At 48.5% G+C, this 17,710-nt stretch overlaps 7 protein-coding genes across 7 annotated transcripts; 3 read left to right on the top strand and 4 right to left on the bottom strand.

Moving 5' to 3' along the window:
- Nucleotides 1–197: 197 nt before the first annotated feature.
- Nucleotides 198–4,060, bottom strand: FOBCDRAFT_251507 (Thiolase, N-terminal domain-containing protein; the record flags this gene model as incomplete). The annotated part of the gene is made up of 3 exons (XM_031185800.3): nt 1,982–4,060; nt 1,603–1,733; nt 198–1,429 (listed from the first exon to the last, which is right to left on the bottom strand). The coding sequence occupies exons 1-3, from the start codon at nt 3,655–3,657 to the stop codon at nt 198–200; spliced, it is 3,039 nt and encodes a 1,012-aa protein (XP_031036935.2). The 5' UTR covers nt 3,658–4,060.
- Nucleotides 4,061–4,442: 382 nt separating this feature from the next.
- On the bottom strand, nt 4,443–4,847 carry FOBCDRAFT_203443 (uncharacterized protein; the record flags this gene model as incomplete). The annotated part of the gene is made up of 1 exon (XM_031185803.2): nt 4,443–4,847. The coding sequence occupies one exon, from the start codon at nt 4,845–4,847 to the stop codon at nt 4,443–4,445; it is 405 nt and encodes a 134-aa protein (XP_031036938.2).
- A 1,750-nt stretch (nt 4,848–6,597) lies between these two features.
- Nucleotides 6,598–10,677, bottom strand: FOBCDRAFT_164044 (uncharacterized protein). The gene is made up of 2 exons (XM_031185804.3): nt 8,438–10,677; nt 6,598–8,389 (listed from the first exon to the last, which is right to left on the bottom strand). The coding sequence occupies exons 1-2, from the start codon at nt 10,286–10,288 to the stop codon at nt 6,761–6,763; spliced, it is 3,480 nt and encodes a 1,159-aa protein (XP_031036939.2). The 5' UTR covers nt 10,289–10,677; the 3' UTR covers nt 6,598–6,760.
- A 1,444-nt stretch (nt 10,678–12,121) lies between these two features.
- On the top strand, nt 12,122–13,117 carry FOBCDRAFT_275944 (uncharacterized protein; the record flags this gene model as incomplete). Its single annotated transcript, XM_059611508.1, has 1 exon — nt 12,122–13,117. The coding sequence occupies one exon, from the start codon at nt 12,122–12,124 to the stop codon at nt 13,115–13,117; it is 996 nt and encodes a 331-aa protein (XP_059467393.1).
- A 580-nt stretch (nt 13,118–13,697) lies between these two features.
- Nucleotides 13,698–14,804, top strand: FOBCDRAFT_275943 (uncharacterized protein; the record flags this gene model as incomplete). Its single annotated transcript, XM_059611507.1, has 2 exons — nt 13,698–13,889; nt 14,073–14,804. The coding sequence occupies 2 exons, from the start codon at nt 13,698–13,700 to the stop codon at nt 14,802–14,804; spliced, it is 924 nt and encodes a 307-aa protein (XP_059467392.1).
- Nucleotides 14,805–14,995: 191 nt separating this feature from the next.
- On the bottom strand, nt 14,996–16,131 carry FOBCDRAFT_226831 (uncharacterized protein). The gene is made up of 3 exons (XM_059609720.1): nt 16,050–16,131; nt 15,915–16,002; nt 14,996–15,863 (listed from the first exon to the last, which is right to left on the bottom strand). The coding sequence occupies exons 1-3, from the start codon at nt 16,107–16,109 to the stop codon at nt 15,100–15,102; spliced, it is 912 nt and encodes a 303-aa protein (XP_059465188.1). The 5' UTR covers nt 16,110–16,131; the 3' UTR covers nt 14,996–15,099.
- Nucleotides 16,132–16,589: 458 nt separating this feature from the next.
- Nucleotides 16,590–17,599, top strand: FOBCDRAFT_138286 (uncharacterized protein; the record flags this gene model as incomplete). Its single annotated transcript, XM_059607994.1, has 2 exons — nt 16,590–16,678; nt 16,720–17,599. 2 exons carry the CDS (start codon nt 16,590–16,592, stop codon nt 17,597–17,599), a joined length of 969 nt encoding a protein of 322 aa, XP_059465187.1.
- Nucleotides 17,600–17,710: the final 111 nt, after the last annotated feature.

Raw genomic sequence — 17,710 nt, 5'->3', positions numbered from 1 at the left:
AACTGTCTGTTTTTACGGGGATGTACCGATGCGATCAAATCGTTGCGTCCCGGACTACAAGCTGTCGACGGGCATCGCCACCTCAGTTTCCTATCGCCATGCTTCAGCAATTCTCAGTATCAAGTGTAGTATAACCCAATATTCAATTTTGTTTGCTCCCCAATCTACTTTTTGACTTTCTTTCCCCGGATATCAATCTACTCCCGAACAAACAACCCAGCCATACCCATACCCGTACCAACACACATACTCACAACACCAACCTCACCACCATCCCTCTTAAGTCCATGCAAAAGCGTACTCGTCATTCTCGCACCAGTAGCTCCAAGAGGATGTCCCAGCGCAATAGCGCCTCCGTCAGGGTTGACCTTCTCCTTCGCCCACGCATCCTCGAGTCCCAACTCCCTCACACAGTGCAGCGCTTGGCTCGCGAACGCCTCGTTGATCTCCCACCGTGACACATCCTCCGTCTTGAGACCGACCTGGTCAAGGAGCTTGGGGATAGCGAGGGCGGGGCCGATACCCATCTCATCGGGATCGCAGCCGACTGTGACGGCTGAGACGAATTTTCCGATGATGCGGTCTTGGAGACCGAGGGCGGTAGCTGTGCTTCGGCGCATGAGGAGGGTAGCGGCAGCACCGTCGGAGACTTGACTCGAGTTTCCAGCTGTTGAAGCACCGTCGGGCTTGAAAGCAGGCTTGAGCTTAGCCAAAGCCTCAATGGAAACGCCCTCACGAATACCATCATCAGCAGTAACAGTGATGCGCTGCTCCTCGCCAACCTTGTTACCTTGCTTATCAACCTCCTGGAATCTTGTCTCAACGGGTACAATCTCCTCCGCAAAACGGCCCTCCTTTCTCGCACGCGCAGCACGACGGTGAGACTCAACAGCCATAGCGTCCTGGTCCGCTCTCGAAACACCATATCGTTCCGCAACGTTCTCAGACGTCAAACCCATAGGCATAATACAATCCTGCGCATGACGATTAGGTGAGGTCTTCAGCTCCGGCCACACATCCACAGGGATAGCTCTGCTTCCGTAATTTCTCGTCATGCTCTCCATACCAGCTGCGATACCCGTATCGATCATGCCCGTCTGGATCTGCGCCGACACAGCAGCGATGGCCTGCAGCGAACTAGAGCACGCGCGGTTCACAGTGTACAAGCTAGTGGTGTTCTTGAAGCCGACGTGGTTGAGAGCCATGCGCGCCGCTTTGGAACCGCCGAGCTCGGAGAGCACCACGCCGACTGCTACATCGTCGACGGGGGCTTCGGGGTGTGCTTTGAGAGTGGCTTTGAGGACGCTGGCGAGGAGTTCCTCGGGGTATGCGTCTTTGAGCTGGCCCTTGTAGGAGCGGCAGATGGGAGTGCGGACGGCGGAGAGGATTACGGTGTCGGAAGGGGATTTGGCGAGGACGCCTTGAAGGCCTTTGTGAAGACGGACCGACATTATGAAGGTGTTTGGGGGTATATGGGAGATTATGAGTTGGAGGAAAGGCCAATTGATAAGATGAAGGAGAAGAGAAGAGATCAAAGGTTCATGATGAGAAGTGAGAGAAGTGTTTATGAGCCGGGTAAGTAAATATCCCAGAACCTATTACCCTCCACCCCCGCCGAAAGCCGGAACACTCCCGTCCCGTTGCCATGAGCCGAAAGTGGATCCTCGACACCGGCTTCAGACTTCGGGTAATGTCGAGTGTGGCTTGAAATGTCGGAGCGTCGGGTAAGATCCCTACGTGTGGCGTCTATGGCTGTGCAACACTCATCATGAGACATCACTTTCTAATGAGATTCAATATCTTGTTGAAACTTGAACAATCTTTCCATTTATACATAATTTCGGCAGTGGCATTCTGCCCTCTTTTGTCAAGCCAACATAGACAGACAAACTCGCCAAATGCAATACCGTCAACGCCCTCCTGTCGTTATAATCGTACCCCGAACTCCATTTGCAATCTGCTTCTGACCCAGACATTTCACTGTCTATACTGAATCCCCAGTCCTAGCTTGTCTTGCCCATCTGCCATTGGTTCAACCACTTTCGACTTCTTCGCTGGACTTGCTTGATCGAGCCGTATCTCCCCGGTAGATGAATGGTTGCCGTTGAATTTTCGCTTGTCGCTATCTCCATTTCGATGGGAAAGTAGTCTCTCCTGCATGCGAACTGTTTTCTCCATTGGTCCTGGTGTGTTCTTCAAGGTTTCGGCTACCTCAAAGCTCTGCCGCGGATCTCGCCGCAGCATCTCTGCAGCAGCTTGACTAGCCTGGCTATCAAACACCTCTCCATCCTGGTCGCTCTGGTTTCGTGACTGTGATGTAAACGACTGAGCTGCGGCAACCGACTCAAGCGCCTGCCTGGCTAGCTCCTCATTATCGTCTGCTGAAATAGTGCTCTCTCGACTCCTACGGCGGCGGTCAGTCTTGGCCACAGGTGTCGTAGGAATGAACTGTCTCTGGGAGTATCGATGAGGCTCCGAGTGAGGTACCAGATCCACCGATGGAAGAAGCCCAACATTTGTACCCACCGGCCGGTTCATAGGCGTCGTGGGCAGAGACGACATGGATTGCGAGTTGCGGTTGTGTTTTCCGACGCGTGGCGCAGGGCGATGAGAATGCATCGGTGTCGAAGGTGCGCTGTTGTTATCCTGGCTCATAGCCTGCAACAAAGCCGAGAGACCATGCTCCCCTTGTGACCTAGATGTCTGCTGTTGCTGAGAGTTTCTGTACCCTTGTGTCACGACAGCGACTTTCTGTCTGGGTGTTAAGACTGCGTGAAATATACCCCCAGGTCTACAGAGCATCTGCATATGCTCTCTGTTCTCGCGTATTCGTCTCAGCAACATATCTCGCTCCTCATGAAGAGCAATGCTTTCATCCTCGCTTTGCTTGATGACCTTCTTAGCAGTCTGGACCCGGCGTTGGAGGATCTCATTCTCTTGTAGCATGGCCTCATACCGCGCCTTCATCTGTAAATACTTTGTTTGTAATGCCTCGGACGGCTGATCAAATTCTTTTCTAGCCATTCGGGTGAATTCTGCATTTCGCAGCGCGTCTACCTCGCGACGCATCATCTCGTGTTCCACAGCAGCACGCTTGGCATCGTCGTCGGCCTGGATAGACAATAAGTTATACTGTAACTTATGATGAGCTGTCTCCATCTTGAGCTTTTGTTGCTCTGCTAGAGCCGACTGAAGCATGACGCGCAGCTCGTCGGCGGACGCCTCGAGGACCTGATGCGGAGCGGGAGGGAGGAATTCCGTTATCACAGGACGTTCGCGTATGTTATTAGGTACGGTAGCTGGCGGGGAGAAGAGTGTCGATGACTGCTGGGAGCCAGAGAACTTTCGTTTGGAGGGACCGGGACCAGCTTGACTGGCATGGCTGTAAACCTGGGTCGAGGGAGGCGGTGTAAGTGACGATGGGATAACCGTGACGGCCGGTCGATCCTCGTTGATCTCGGTTCTAAAGGATTCGTTTAGATCGATGGGCGAATTTGGAATCTCTGTCGAAGGTAATGTCACCGCAGCTGGATCTTGGGGTCCTGCTTCTTGGGGTTGAGGTGTCGTGGGGTTCAGTCGCTCTCGAGGATGTTTAACAATAATTGTATCGCCCTGCAAGGTTTGCAAAGCCTGTGTGGCTTCAATAGGAGAAGTCATGTTGAAGCAATCGTGTTCTGCTGTCAAATAATTCCCCAGGCAACCAAGTCGCGTCAACAGCTCTCGTCGTTCCTATCCGTTAGCTGAGGAAGCCGGATCTTCGACAGCGGGTTATATATATCGTTCGTCTTCCAATGTGTACATGTGCTTTGCATGCGCGTTTGTTTATTATCCTTTTCAAATCAAACTTTATGCGTTGACGTGCAGCGCAACGCAACGCACAACGCGCCGCGAGATGGATCCACAGTAAACAGCGATTGTGACGAGAGAAAAACAATCGATCGCAGAACCATCAATGAAAGAGGAGCAATGGGGATATAAGAGCACAATGTGAGTAGAGAATGGTAGACACAAGTGAGAAATGCTTCGGCTTGTGACGCCGTCGTTTTTGGTTGCTTCCAAGAAATGAGAAGCTAGCTTGGTTGAAGATGAAAGACCCGGGAACAAGGGTTTTTCCGTCGGACACGCGCCTGTGTGTTTTCAGTGGAGGATGATGCTTGTTTTTAGGCACTAAACTAGAAGAGGTTCCAGGTGAATTTCGGTGACCGCGGCCTGTGAAACGATCCACAGGCGTTATCTGTCAGTGCCCCAGACATCACACCAACCGTGCTGAACCAGACCAAACGAAACAGATACAGGATGAGAGGCAGTGGAGAAATCTCTCGATATTGAAATGAATGAATCAAACCCTGTATCCAAAAATGACTGTCAAATAAAAGATCCCAATCTGCACTCCCCCAACTCCAAACCATTAACACCAAAACACCAACCAAGTCGTGATACCCTTAGACGACAGCAACCTCAGCAGTCTCCCTCTCCTTCTTTTCCTTCCTCTTCTCACTAGACTTTAAAAATAAATTCCGAATCGCTCTTCCAGCAGCGAAGATCACATGAACCACGCAGATGGCAGGCCAGAACAGAATTATAAAGACCCACCACGCCGCCACAGCGAGTTTTGCCCAGATCGAGCCGTTGGAGTCGAGATACCACTCTGGGACAAAGCTACTAGCTTTTCCCCGTGTGTTTAGGACCAGGCCGATTATCAGGCCGAAGGTGATCCAACCGCTTGTCGTGATTGCTGCGACCAGCCTGATGGTTGCGGAAGGACCCAGGGATTTGTCCTTGAGAACATTGTCGTTATCTGCAACGTCGGGCGCCATGAGGGCGATGGTTTGTATTATAGGAGGCATAGTGACGATGTGTGACGATGTAAAAGGTCTTAATTGTGGTTTTAGGTCGTACAAGGTGTGTAATGTGATGATATCGTGGAGTGTCGCTTGCGCTGGTGCTTGGACTTGTCTTGTAGTTTTCGCGCGCGGATATCGACGTGATTGAGGGATACTCGAAGAATGTTGCACGATGGTAAGAGTAGCGATGAAAGATACCTACATGGGAGGGATACTTCTGTGCTTTATACTCGGTGGTAAAGTTCGTGTTGATACTGAGGGAGTTGTCTCGTCCATTGAGACTTCACGTTCACGGTGCCCTAGGTTCTTGCCCCAGATGGCCACGAGGCACCTTCCAGAGTTTGAAGACAAGTCTTACTGCCCGAGAGTTTCTTATACGTTAGTGTTGGTGAAGAGACGAAGTAACAAACGAATTCATTGGCCTCAGCATATCGGATGCTTTTAGTTGTGCGTGACTCACGGTAGTTGAGTACCTATAAGCTCGAGATATTTGAAACATGATTAGTTTTCTCATATTTAACTTTACGATCTTGGGAAACAAACACGCAGAATTGAAGCACTCTTCACATGCATCAATATCATAGGTAAGTCGGGGATGAACCAACGATCAAGACTCATCCACAGCCCTGCAAGTTCGCTGCCCGTGGATTCTCCACAGATCCATTGCTCTAATCTCAAGAAACTCGCCAAGTGCCTCCTCAGCATCAGATCAATATCCTCAAAGATACGGAAAAGAGCAGTCTGGCGTGTCTCGTCATGTTTGGCTACTCAAACTAGCCTCGAGAGTCAATCGTCGTTAAAAGAAGCTGTATGGATATAATCGCCTCGCCGCTTGGCGTGAAGACCAGCCCTCCAATTAATAGCAACAGCGTGGTAAATTTTTCAAAAGCTAAAAGGAAGGCTATCAAAAAAGAAGTACCGCAGTAAAGACTCTTCAAAATTTCATGCCAAACTTGAACAGCAAAATTAGTAGACTTCAGCAAACCCGTTGGTGGAAGGTTGTGCTGGCCCGTGTACAAAGAATATACTCGCCTCAAAGGATTCCCTCGATGTTATCTTACATAGATCAAGTCCGACTTCGCCCGTGAGTACGCTCACCCTGAGTCAGCCGATGACATGAATTCGCCTGCGCCTGACAACTCCGAAAGTATCATCCAAGATTGGCATCGAAGCCAATGTCAGGCCGCAGAGTAATACGGTATAGTACTTAAAGAAAGTACTAGAATAAAAACCACAGCGCACCATTATCGGGCTTTTCCGTTGTGAACACCTCCGGAAACCCATTGGACGAGAACCATTTTAACATCAGGCATTTGACTCCTCAGAATCAGGATCACTACAGAGTAGGAGCAGAGGTAGGGGATTAGGGGAGGCAAGAAAACTTAGGACCTTTATCCTAAGTGACGAAACGACTTAGGTAAGTTTAGTATCTCTTAGCAGACCTTTAGGCCACTTAACTTTGGCACCCTATATTAACGTCAGAAGTTCTTTGCTCCCCGGGGGAAAGGGGGACAATGGGGGAACTCGTGTCTCCAGATAATCTGCTCGGCTTCGTCTTCATTATCGTTATGAAAAAATCGGAAAACTCTCTCTCAATATTCATGCGAGTGCAGTCATTATTTATACTAACTTATCCAAGTTGATTAACTTAGGCCGTTCATTGTGCTGTTGGCGCGCAAGCTGCTTAAGAGGTAACGCGGGACTGTGTTGGAATCGCATGAGACAGCTGTGATGCAGTTCAATCAAACAAAAGTTTCTATTAGCATCGTATGATCCAGGTAAAAATATATTAACAAGAAAGCAAGATGGTATATAGTCCCCAGTAATAAAACTAAAATACGTCAAAATATGTACCAAGAAGCGAAAACCACCCATAACAAGTGCATATCAACCAGCGCCAGGTCTACAGCTCATAATCAATCCACCTCAGGCTCGTCATCATCTCCTTGCCATGAAGCCATATCAGCGACTGGCACGCGACCCCTGAGCCAGCGCAGAGTGGCATCTGTGCCTCGCTCAATCACGTTCCATCGAGGAACCCTGAATCGGTTGCCTGCGACCTCGAAACGCTCGAGTCCGCCTGGTCCACCAAGAAGCCCAATACGGGGATTCAGATGAGCGATATCGTTGTTGCTCACGTCGACAATCTTGAGACCCTTGATCATATCTGGTTCGAGATCGACGATGTGGTTGTTACCCGCAAGCAAGACGTTCAGAACGGGAAAAGACTCCTTCAGATTTGTTGGGAGAGCGTTGAGGCGATTCATCGTCACGTCAATCTTCTCAAGACTTGGTGCGTGCAAGAACTGCACAAGCGCTCCAAGACCAGTAATATGATTCGATGCCAAGTTGAGTTCCCTCAAAGCCGGGAGTTCCAATTCCTCAGTCAGGTACGCCTCGCCGACCATTTGGTTGTGAGACACAGACAGAGCAGTCAAGGTTTCGGCAAAAAAGCTAAGCGAGTTGGGCAGGGTAGCGAAAAGGTTGTTTTGGAGGAAGATTTGTCGGACACGGTGTTCGGCAGCGACTTTAGAGCAAACGACGGGATGGAGTGATGAAGACTGGGTTTGGGATCGATCTAGGATACCGCCAGGCTTGACGGGCCAAGTCTGGTTCGACAACGTGTGCGATCGAGAACGGTGGCTTGATACAGTGTGAGACCGGGAACGATTAGGGCTTTGGGGAGGTGTAGCGAAATCATCATCTGACCTGTCATTTTCATCAAACCTTGCGTCAGGGTTCGATTGCGTATTGTCAGGACCCTTTACATCAGCCAGAACATCTAGGATTCCGACTTGGGAAGCTGGCTCTTGGTAGGGAGGTGGTGGTTCAAGACGGCCAGCAAGGACCTCCTTCAGATCTTCGGTGGTAATGGAAAGGAACTTCTTGTCACGAAGAGGGTTGCCGCTTAGTCGGATCATAGACAAGTTATCCATGCGAGACACCTCGGGAGGGATCACTCTGATATCGTTGCTAGAGAAATCAGCATGACGAAGTTTCTCGAGACCCATGAAACTGTTAGGAATTCCTGAGATGTTGTTTTCTTCGACTGATAACGTCAAAAGGCTTGTCCAGGTCGTCATGTCTGGAAGTCCTTGAAGACGGTTCATCGACAGAGAAAGAGAATGCAGAACTGGGAGATCGATTGAGGCACCCAAGGGCACCAGTCTTTGCAGCTGGTTCGCAGAAGCATCCAAGGTATGAAGTTGAGGTAGACAGCCGATGGGCTCCTCAATCAGAGTACCCTTCAGCTTGTTCTTCCTGATGTTTAGCTCAGTGATGGGAAGCGTGGCAATGCTATCAAAAGGAAGAGACTCGAAGCTGTTTTCGCTCAAGTTAAGAATACGAAGACGCGACATGTTCTCGACCTTGGGAGGTAGTGCAGAGATGTTGTTACCATGCAAATCAAGGATTTCCAGCTCGTTCAGACTCGACAATACAGGGTTGAGGGGGCCGTAGAAGAGGTTGTTTGCAAGCTTCAAGTCGCGTAGAGAGGTGACTTGTGAGAGGGTGTCCAGGCTGTTGTTCGTAAGGCGATTGTTTGACTAGCAAGATTAGCAAAAAGGACAACTAGAAATGCGTATACAACATACCAAGTTCAAGGAGGTCAGACAAGTCAAACGTCGAAATCCCAAGGGGACATTGACGAGAAGATTGCCATGCATGTCCAAGGTCTCCAGACCAGCAAAGATGTTTCCTTGACTAGCCTGTGCCTCGTCGAACAAAGACGGGCTGCTATCAGGGAAGATGAAATCGTCTAGTTCTTCAAACTCATTATCCGCAGCAACAAAGCGTGTCAGATCAACGCTCTCTGCCCAGCTTCCGTCAAAGGTACCAATACTCTCCAGATCGTACATCTTGAGAACCTCGACAGGAATTTCCTTCAAGTGCAAGGCCGCAATGTTGAGTCTTCCAGTTGTCCTTGCAGTATTGACGCGGTTCTGGAGAACCTTCTTCTTGGGATCCTCGCCCTTACGCGTATTGAAAGGATCATCATGGTTGACGCCAAAGTCAAAGCCAGTATCCGAAGGGACGATTGGTGCTTCTTCTTCTGGGTGTGACTCGATCTCAGCTGCCTGCTTCATCTGTGCACGTTTCGCAGCCTTGGCCTTGGCAATCTGTTCACGCAGAGCGGCGGAAGACTTGCGAGCCGATGGTGGTGTTCCAGGCTCGGCCGAATCGGCTGTCAGAGACGTATTGTGAGAAGAACCTGCTGAGGGAATTGTACCATCCCAGGAAGCTGTGGAGGCAGAATTGACCGACACACGGCGGTTCGAGGTCCCATTCAGCGAAGCCTTACCAAGGGCAGGAAGTGAAGGTTTCTTGAACAACCCTTGTACGGGAGCCCTTGACTTGGCAGGTCGCAAAGCCATAGACTGCGAGCCCTTGGGAGACATCATGGTAGGCTTGCCAGGGCTGGGGCTTCTCGCGTCAGAGAAGGGAGCTGGCTTGGAGGCTCCTGCTCGAGAATTAGGAGTCTTGTTTGCAACAACCGAGGACCGCTTCTGAGGAGTTCCATCGATGGGAGTCAGGGGCTTTCTGAAGGCACTTGCGGAACCTCGAAAGCTGCTGTAACCGAGGTCGGACTGTTCTGAACTAGAGCCAGGCCGACTCTCTGTCCTGTGAATCCTAACTGAAGCATCTGAAGCATAGCTAGACCCTGGTCTGGAACCGCCGCTATCTGCCCTCGAGCGTGGACGTGAACTTGATCGTCCTTGGTCGAAGAAGTTTGATGACTTCATCATGGCAGGAGAAGAGGGAATGGAAGCAAGTGTCTCGATAGTTCTCTCGCTCAGAGAGGGTCTTGGCTTGCGAGAGCGAGCCCTCAATGTATCGGGCTTATCATCCTCATCGGTCGAAGCGGTTCGTGGTCTTGATTGGTTTGGGTCAAAGATATTGTTGGCAGGATCGTACAACGGTGAAGTTGCAAATGTTTCCGAAGGCCTCCTTGTAAGGGTCAATTGACGAGGGAAGATATTTCCATCGAATTGAACACCCATAGCTTCTCCCGGAGGATCATACGGGGGTGTTGTAGATTGCTCCTCGATAATATCAGCTTGTCGCTCCATCGATCGATGCGGCGTCGAAGGAATTCGTTGAGCCATGGGCTTCGCCGGCGATAGATGTGTAGGTTTTGTGATGAGCGATGTGCGTCTTGTTCCAGTGTTGAGATGTTCTCTAGACACTGCAGGTCGTAGTCTTTGTGCTCGCTGTTGGAGATCCGGTTGACCAGTTCGTAATTGATCTCTCGACATTGAAGGTCGAAGCCGAGGGTTCCGTAGCTCACCACCGCCCAGACTCTCCCTTGACGGCGAGGGACGAACAACTGATGTCGGTCTTGGTAGAGCTGATGCTGGCTTTGGAATTCCTGAAGTTGGTCTTGGTACAGGTAGCTTCGAGAGTCGCGGAATAGCGCTCATGCGCTTCTGGGAGGAATCCTCCATGATGAACGTATTTGCAGGAGTGTCGTGGGGTAGTAGTATCGCGTTCTGCAGAAGTCGTTGTCTTTAAGAGGAATGCGGTTGACAAGATTGCCCGAGACAAACGGACAGCTTTTGTTTGTAAGGGATCCAGAAGGGGATTTTGTTTATCGGGGGGCCTAGCGTTGGCGGGTGGACGACGGGACGGAAGGGCTTGCGGGAACTAACGATGAGGCGAACGATGAAGGCATCAACCTAGCACAGCAGAGAAGGAAATATTGAAGATGCAAGTTTGAGACACGAACAAGAAAAAGAGTTGAAAGAAGGTGACAGTGACAGTTCGCTTAAGCTTGTTGCTAATGTAAAGAAGAAATGATATCTCCAGGGGTTGAAGCGAGTGCCGTGCCTTGGGTTTGGAGAAGAAGATCCCGTCCAGTCAATGATACCCAGACAATTCTTCAGTGCCAGGGCCGGGTTGGGTTGGGTTCCAGTGGAGACAGGCTGCGAACCCACTAGATTGCGCTAACCTGTTGATGATGTTTAGTGGCTTTTTTCAAGCCCGGTGTTCCTAGGCCCGGTCCGCCTTAGACACGTGTCTAAACTGCATTCTCTGTGATGATACAGGATTAAAAGTATATTCTAAACAAGTTGCGTGTAACAGTCTGATCGTTGTTGTTTTCGTCCGTTTCCGGAACAATCAGCCATGTGTTCCTAGCCCCTCCCCTACCATCTTGTGGCTAAAGCTTCCGGCGTCCCGTCTTTCATCCCCAGCCCAAGCAAGGCACGGGCGGACCCTTTCCACCGGTTAGGTTAAGCTGGCCAATCCCTGTAAGGATGCCCCTGAAGTTTCTTTGTCCACTGTGTGCAGAAAGCCTCATTTTTTACTTTTTGTAAACAAAGGCTTGGAGTTATTGATGCTCTTTGTTTACAATCGCGTCTCAGAACCAATGACGACACTACATTCTTCGCCATCTAGGAAATATGGTATGTTGTGGATTGATCTTGTGTTCATTATTAACATTAGGTGCGGTCATTCAGGTGGATTACGAAAGAATCCACATAGCAACCAGGTACCTGGGCTTTATCTGCAGGTACAGAGTAGCATCTGCATCGATCCATTGCTAGGAGTCCCATCATCATTGACTAGCATTTGAGAAGATAGACTTTAATTAAAGTGAGTGATGATACATCATTGAACTCAAACTATCCTCTCTCAAAAGTCGCACAATTGAGATAGTGTAAAATCTTATGTTATGTATCTTTTGTAATGCAGCCTCGGATCTCTATTAAGTGAAACGTCGATCACGGATTATCACACCTTGTGCCCCTGTCGGCAGAACGTACAAAATATTCCGCCACGGGTTTCGTTTTCATCCTTAGCTTATGTTTCAAGTGTACCTCTTTTACGTATCAGATAAAGTTGTATCATCCACAGTCACAGTCTTGAAGCTTTGGTGATACAGGCGCTGGGGAGCAAAAAACTTCTGACCCTAAATCAAGATAAAAAATGATTAGGGAGTCTGAAGGTATTCAGCCTGCATTAGACTGACCTAAGTCTTTTTGTCACTTGAGATAGAAACCTTGTATTTTCTTGTTTCCCCTTGAAAAGTAGCGATTCTTATAAACCCGTATGAAGTCTAAATCGATGATGCCCTCATAATACAAAGCACGCGAGCATACGGAAATATGATGGCGACATGAAAGGAGAAGTTCGCAGTTTGTTTAGCCATGATCCGACTCCTAAGCGCCAACAAAGCCAATCAAGAATCTTAATTACAACAATAAACATAGAAAAAGTGAGTCCCCTCCCGCTTTCATGATGAGCAAACACTCTACACCACAAGCGAACATCTCGCCATGCCTTTGCAGTCCTTTCACCGTGTAATGGATCTTCCACCAGAGATTCGTCATGAAATATATTTTTTGGCCACACCAGACCGTGTTGTTCACATCCGACGCCCATACCCAACGTCCGATCTTGATTACAGAAAAGGGCGTTTCTCGTGCAGTACCATCATTCCCCCTCTGCTACACATGTGTTCCGAATCCCGGGACTTTCTGACACGTACTGGCCACAAGCTGGTTTTCCGGGACCCATCAACTGGGCGGCGATTCTGGTTCAACTTCAAAAGAGATACCCTGTTTCTCGACATAGGGGCACTGGTCAAGATATACGAAGGCATCAATCCGTTCCCCAGCAGAGATACCCAAAGAGTTCACAGAATAGCCTACGAGAGGGAGGACATGGGCCTCTATGACCAAGCTATCAGGTTTGCTCTTCAGAATTTTGGGGAGCTTCAAGAGGTCTTTCTCATTGAGTGGACTAGAAACGTGATAGATTTCTACGGGCCTTGGCTCAAGTCCAGCGAAAGATATTTCCCCGATCCTATTCCACAGAGACACAGCTATGATACCAGGAACCTCTGCAAGTTTACGGAGATCCAAAAAATTGATGCATATCTCTGTTGTCTTCCTCGCTTAGCTGATCTTCGGCGCCCGCACTCATGGAAGCCAGGCCGTTGGTGCAATTCTTTGACCGTCTTCCCTCCAACGACCATACCAAAAGACACAGATCTCGCCAAGTATCTCAGCGAGCCTTACGAGAAATGGGGATCTCTTGATCACCCACGAGAATATTTGGAGTCAAGTTTCGCGAAATACTGGGCTGAATTGGGGCGGCCAAGCGGGAAGCTGCCCAAGTTCAAACCCGTGCACCTCCTCACCGACGCTGAACATCAACATATCCAACGAGAACAACGCATCGGTTTCAGAATGCTGCAAACAAAGTTCCGTATAAATAGACTTTTTGGATTGAGTAAGAACAATCACGTTAGACTTATTGGGAAATTTTAGCAAACTTCACCATGTCAGTACAGGAAAAAAGAACACATCATTGCACCATACTATAAACATCTACTAGAAGATTCGATGCTGATACTGTAAGCTTATTAGAAGAGCAAAGAAACTGGCATTGCACAGCCCACCAGAAGCCTAAAACATGTTAAGACAGATGGAAAAGACCTATGTCAAATAATTTCAATTTGTGATACTTGAAGTACGCGTATTGTCAATGGAAGCTTTGTTGATACCCTGAGAGCCACTGAGATTTCTGTCCTCATTTTCTTCTAGTTCACAATCAAAATTACAAACCTTGCCTTAGTTTAAAGATGTGTTATTTGCAGTTGAGATCTGTGGCTGAGAGCTTATGACACAACACTGAAGTTAGTAAAGATGTCAATGTTGACCAAACCTTTCAAACAAAGGAATCGACTTAAAGACTGCGTAATAATTAAACCTTAACGTAAGAAGCTTTCTCATAGGTTGAGCTTTTTCTCAGTGCATAACTATAATTCTGCACCTATTTATACGTCAAAAGCCCCAGAATATCAGTCGACTCCTTTAATCTACTTCATTCACTTCCTAGATACACGCAATGGCCAACTTTCAAAGCCTCCCGCCGGAGATCCGGCACGAAATCTACCTCCTCGCCACACCAGCTCGTGTCGTCCACCTCAAAGCTGAGTTTGTCAATTTCGATGAATGTTATACACTTTGGCAGGTCTCCAGTTACCAAGGAGGCTTTTGTAACTGGCAAAAATCCAAAAACTACGAAAACCGCGTGAGGGTATATTTCTACAGCAATGCTCCAATACCAGTCCTGCTTCATACCTGCTTCGAATCGCGAGACTTTCTCATAAAGATGGGATATTAGCTCGCTTTTAAGACTAAGTCTCATGGGCCAAGAACCTGGTTCAACCATGATCGAGATATCTTATTTAAAGATAAGAATACTTGCAATATCACGCAGTTTGATCCCGGTGATGCTATCAGAGTACATCGCCTGGCTATTGATGATTTCTCCCATTGTCTCTACGAGGTGCCGGGAGACCTTGAGCCGGCCCGGTGGCATGATTGTAGTAGACTCTGCCTGTATCCACAGCACAAGGAGTTCACGGCCCTTGAAGAGCTTCTTGTGGTTGACTGGACCCGAAACGCTGTCCCCAAGGGACTGACGAGAGACACGGGCTATCCTGCCAAGCCACCTCCGAAGCAACACCGTTACGATACAGGGAATCTCTGGAAATGCGTGAAAGTGGAGGAAACATCCTTACTACGAACAATGTACCACTACGACCCTAGGGAAGAATCGTATTACGGACCGAAGATTGGCAAACCGCGCGGCTATGGGCCTGCACCTAATATTGCAGATTGGGGTACTTTTGGCACTCGGAGTGCATACCTGCAGTTGGAACTTGTTAGGTACTGGAAGAGCCAAAATGGTTCCGCTGGCGAATGGAGGGCGCCGAGAATAACTCTAATGCACTTGATCGATGAACGACAGGTAGAGATCCTGCAGCAGAAACAGAAAATGGCTGTTGACGAGCTGCGTGAACTGCAGGCATACTGGGCTCCTGTTTTAAAGGAGAGAAAAGAACGAATTGATGCTGGCATAGGTGTGATTAGTTCCGGTGAATTGCGGTATCTTTGGGCAAATGGCTGGGAGAAGACCTGCTGGATCGAGAAGGATATCTTTTCATAGTTTTGATTTTTGAAGCCTAATTTAGGAAATTAATGGGATTGTCGGAATAGTCTCGCCATGTTACAGAGTCATACTTGGTTAAACTTGTTGTATATGTGAAGATACGAGGTGAATACAGTGGCCCAAGGGAGCAAGAAACCATCTAATCTTGACTTCAGTTGCTAAAAGTATTTATTCTAGAGCATATTGAATTTTTATTATATTTGTTCAACATAAACTTCTCATTGTTTAGGATGAAAGTCTTGACGTTTCTTAGTTCACCTAGACTAGTTCGATTGCAAGATCCACGTTAAGACTAAAATTCTGATATAACAAAACCAGATACGGGAGGACATGGCGGATAATCTTTATGGTCAAGAGGCTCCTCACCTCTATCAACCCTCCACCGATTCGTCGCCTCCAACGGCCCAGACAAGTCTTTGAATAACCAACCCCATTTCCTAACAAACCCCTCTGACATTTCCCATCCTGCTACATCCCACGGTGGTGACCAAGCAATCAAGCCACGTCTTTCCATCTCATCGTCAGGAAAGCCCTCATACAAACCACCAATGCAATCAGCCCATAAATCATCCTCGTCGAAAGTCCCATAGGCTCGAATCAAACAGTCCCGGGCTTCTGGGGAGGGAAACACGTCAATCCAATCACAGTGCATGACTGTTTGTTGTAGAACTGTGGGGAGTAGGGCTGAAGGGAGAGAATTCGGGTTGGTCGGGTATGGGACTACGTGGATAATCTCCTCATCGCCGCAGTCAAGGGGCGTGGTTAGCATGCCGGAGATGAAAGTCCTGTTGACGGCTAAGGCGCGGAGGGCGTTGTATTGGAGAAGTGTAATAAGATGATCTGAACTGAGTGGAAAGGCGACGTTTGACTGATTCTTCTTGGTCCTGTATGGTAGTAGGGGCTGCCTTGCGTCGTAGATCTTCTTGGCATGAGATGCTGGGACGATGGACATCGATTCTTGGTTGATATCCCAGCACTGAACCACTGGTTCAGATTTGATTGTCTCCGCTTCAGCCTTGGACGCCATGGCCTTCTTTTCTCGAGCCTTACGCTTCCCTGTCCACTCTGATTAGCCTCAGCAACCATGGGGTATGGAACGTGACGTGCGGTATGCTCTCATGTTCAGCCTCGTCTGTGCCCGCCTTCTTGCTGCAGCATCTGTTGTCCCGGTCCAGTCGTCTTCTAGGCTTAGTGCCTGCATCTGGTGAGTAAGTTGTGCCGAACCATATTCTGGGTTCGTACCTCAGCTAATTGCGGCATGAAAGTGAGCTGAACGCATGGTTCTTGCTGATGAATCGACATGTTGAAACTATGAAGTGTTGATGTCGAAAGGAAATGCAGGCTGCTCACATTGTCGTGTCTGACGGCTAAAGACAGTGGATTTGGAGGCGCAGACTAGCAAGGGTAGAGAGTCAATGCGATAAGATGATTGGTTGATGCCACATAGTCCAGCTTGAAATATTCTAGCGTCATGCAACATGCTCACTCGTCCGTTTCTGGGTTTGCATTAATGCTGCGGAGTGTATTGTGATTGGCCAGGCACTTATTGTCTTCATGCAGCCTGCTCACAACACTTGCTTGACATGCAAAAGGCACGATAGAATTAGCTATGGAGTTAAACCTCGGACTTTTGCTGCGGACTTTACCACAACGGAATATAAGAGGATAGCTCTAGTACAGATTCTCAAGTTTTTATTCACACCATCTCAAAACTACTACAGCTCATCAACACTAATCTTTTATTACTTAATACTTAACTCGATTTAAAAGACATCTATGACAATGACTTTTCACCCCGATCGCCTCCCGGACCTCACTGGGAGAGTGTACGTCGTCACAGGTGGCAACTCTGGAATGCAAGTCTCCTCCCAGTCCTTCTGCCAACAGGTCTTGATCTCTAACCGTTTTGCAGGGGACTCTACACCGTATCCCACCTAGCGAGACATGGAGCTCACGTCTACATGTGTTCACGATCTCGCGATAAAGGAAACAAAGCTATTGCAGAGATACAAAAGAATCATCCTTCAACCAAGATTGACCTGTTGCAAATCGATCTCATGGACCTCGGAAGTGTTGTTGCTGCCGCAAAGCAATTCCTCTCTCTGGAAACATCCCTCCACGGCCTTGTCAACAATGCTGGTATCATGGCTACACCATTTAATATCACTAAAGACGGGCATGAAGCTCAGTGGCAGACCAATTATCTTTCCCACTGGGTCCTCACAGAGCATCTGCTTCCAGTGATGCTGGAAACATCAAAGTCATCACCCCCTGGCAGCGTACGTATCGTCAACCTCTCCTCATCTGGCCACCTAATGGCCCCCAAGAACGGCATCAACTTCGATGACACATCCCTAAAAGAGGCAAGTGTATGGGAACGTTACGGCCAAAGCAAACTCGCCAACATTCTCCACGCAAAAACCCTCCACAAGAAGTACGGTCCCGGCTCGCATAACGGAGAAGGCGAGATATGGGTGACATCAGTTCATCCCGGCCTTGTAGAGACAAATCTCTCATCGAGTGTGGATTCAGCTGAGACTGGGAGCTTGCGACTCATGTCGCTGCTGAGATGTATGAAACTGCTCTGGACTGCCGATCGAGGCTCGTGGAATAGTCTTTTCTGCGCGGCCAGTCCGGATATGAAACCTGAACAGAGTGGAGAGTATATGGAGATCTACCATCGGCTGTTTGAGCCTTGGTGGCAGAATAGTGCGACGAAAGATGAGGAGTTGGCGAAGAAGTTGGATGAATGGACGAGGGAGACTATGAGAAAGGAGGGATGGATTCAGTAGGAGTTCCTGATATGATTTAATTGTTATATAGGCTGTACTTTTGCTTGTAGAACCTGAAGAATAATCTCATAATGTATCATAAAGATCGTTATTTTGCCGGTTCTACCATGT

This window comes from Fusarium oxysporum, chromosome VI (assembly GCF_013085055.1).
Source record: "Fusarium oxysporum Fo47 chromosome VI, complete sequence".
NCBI lineage: Eukaryota > Fungi > Ascomycota > Sordariomycetes > Hypocreales > Nectriaceae > Fusarium > Fusarium oxysporum.
Note: the sequence above shows the minus strand (reverse complement) of the source record. Positions and strands in the feature narration are given on the sequence as shown.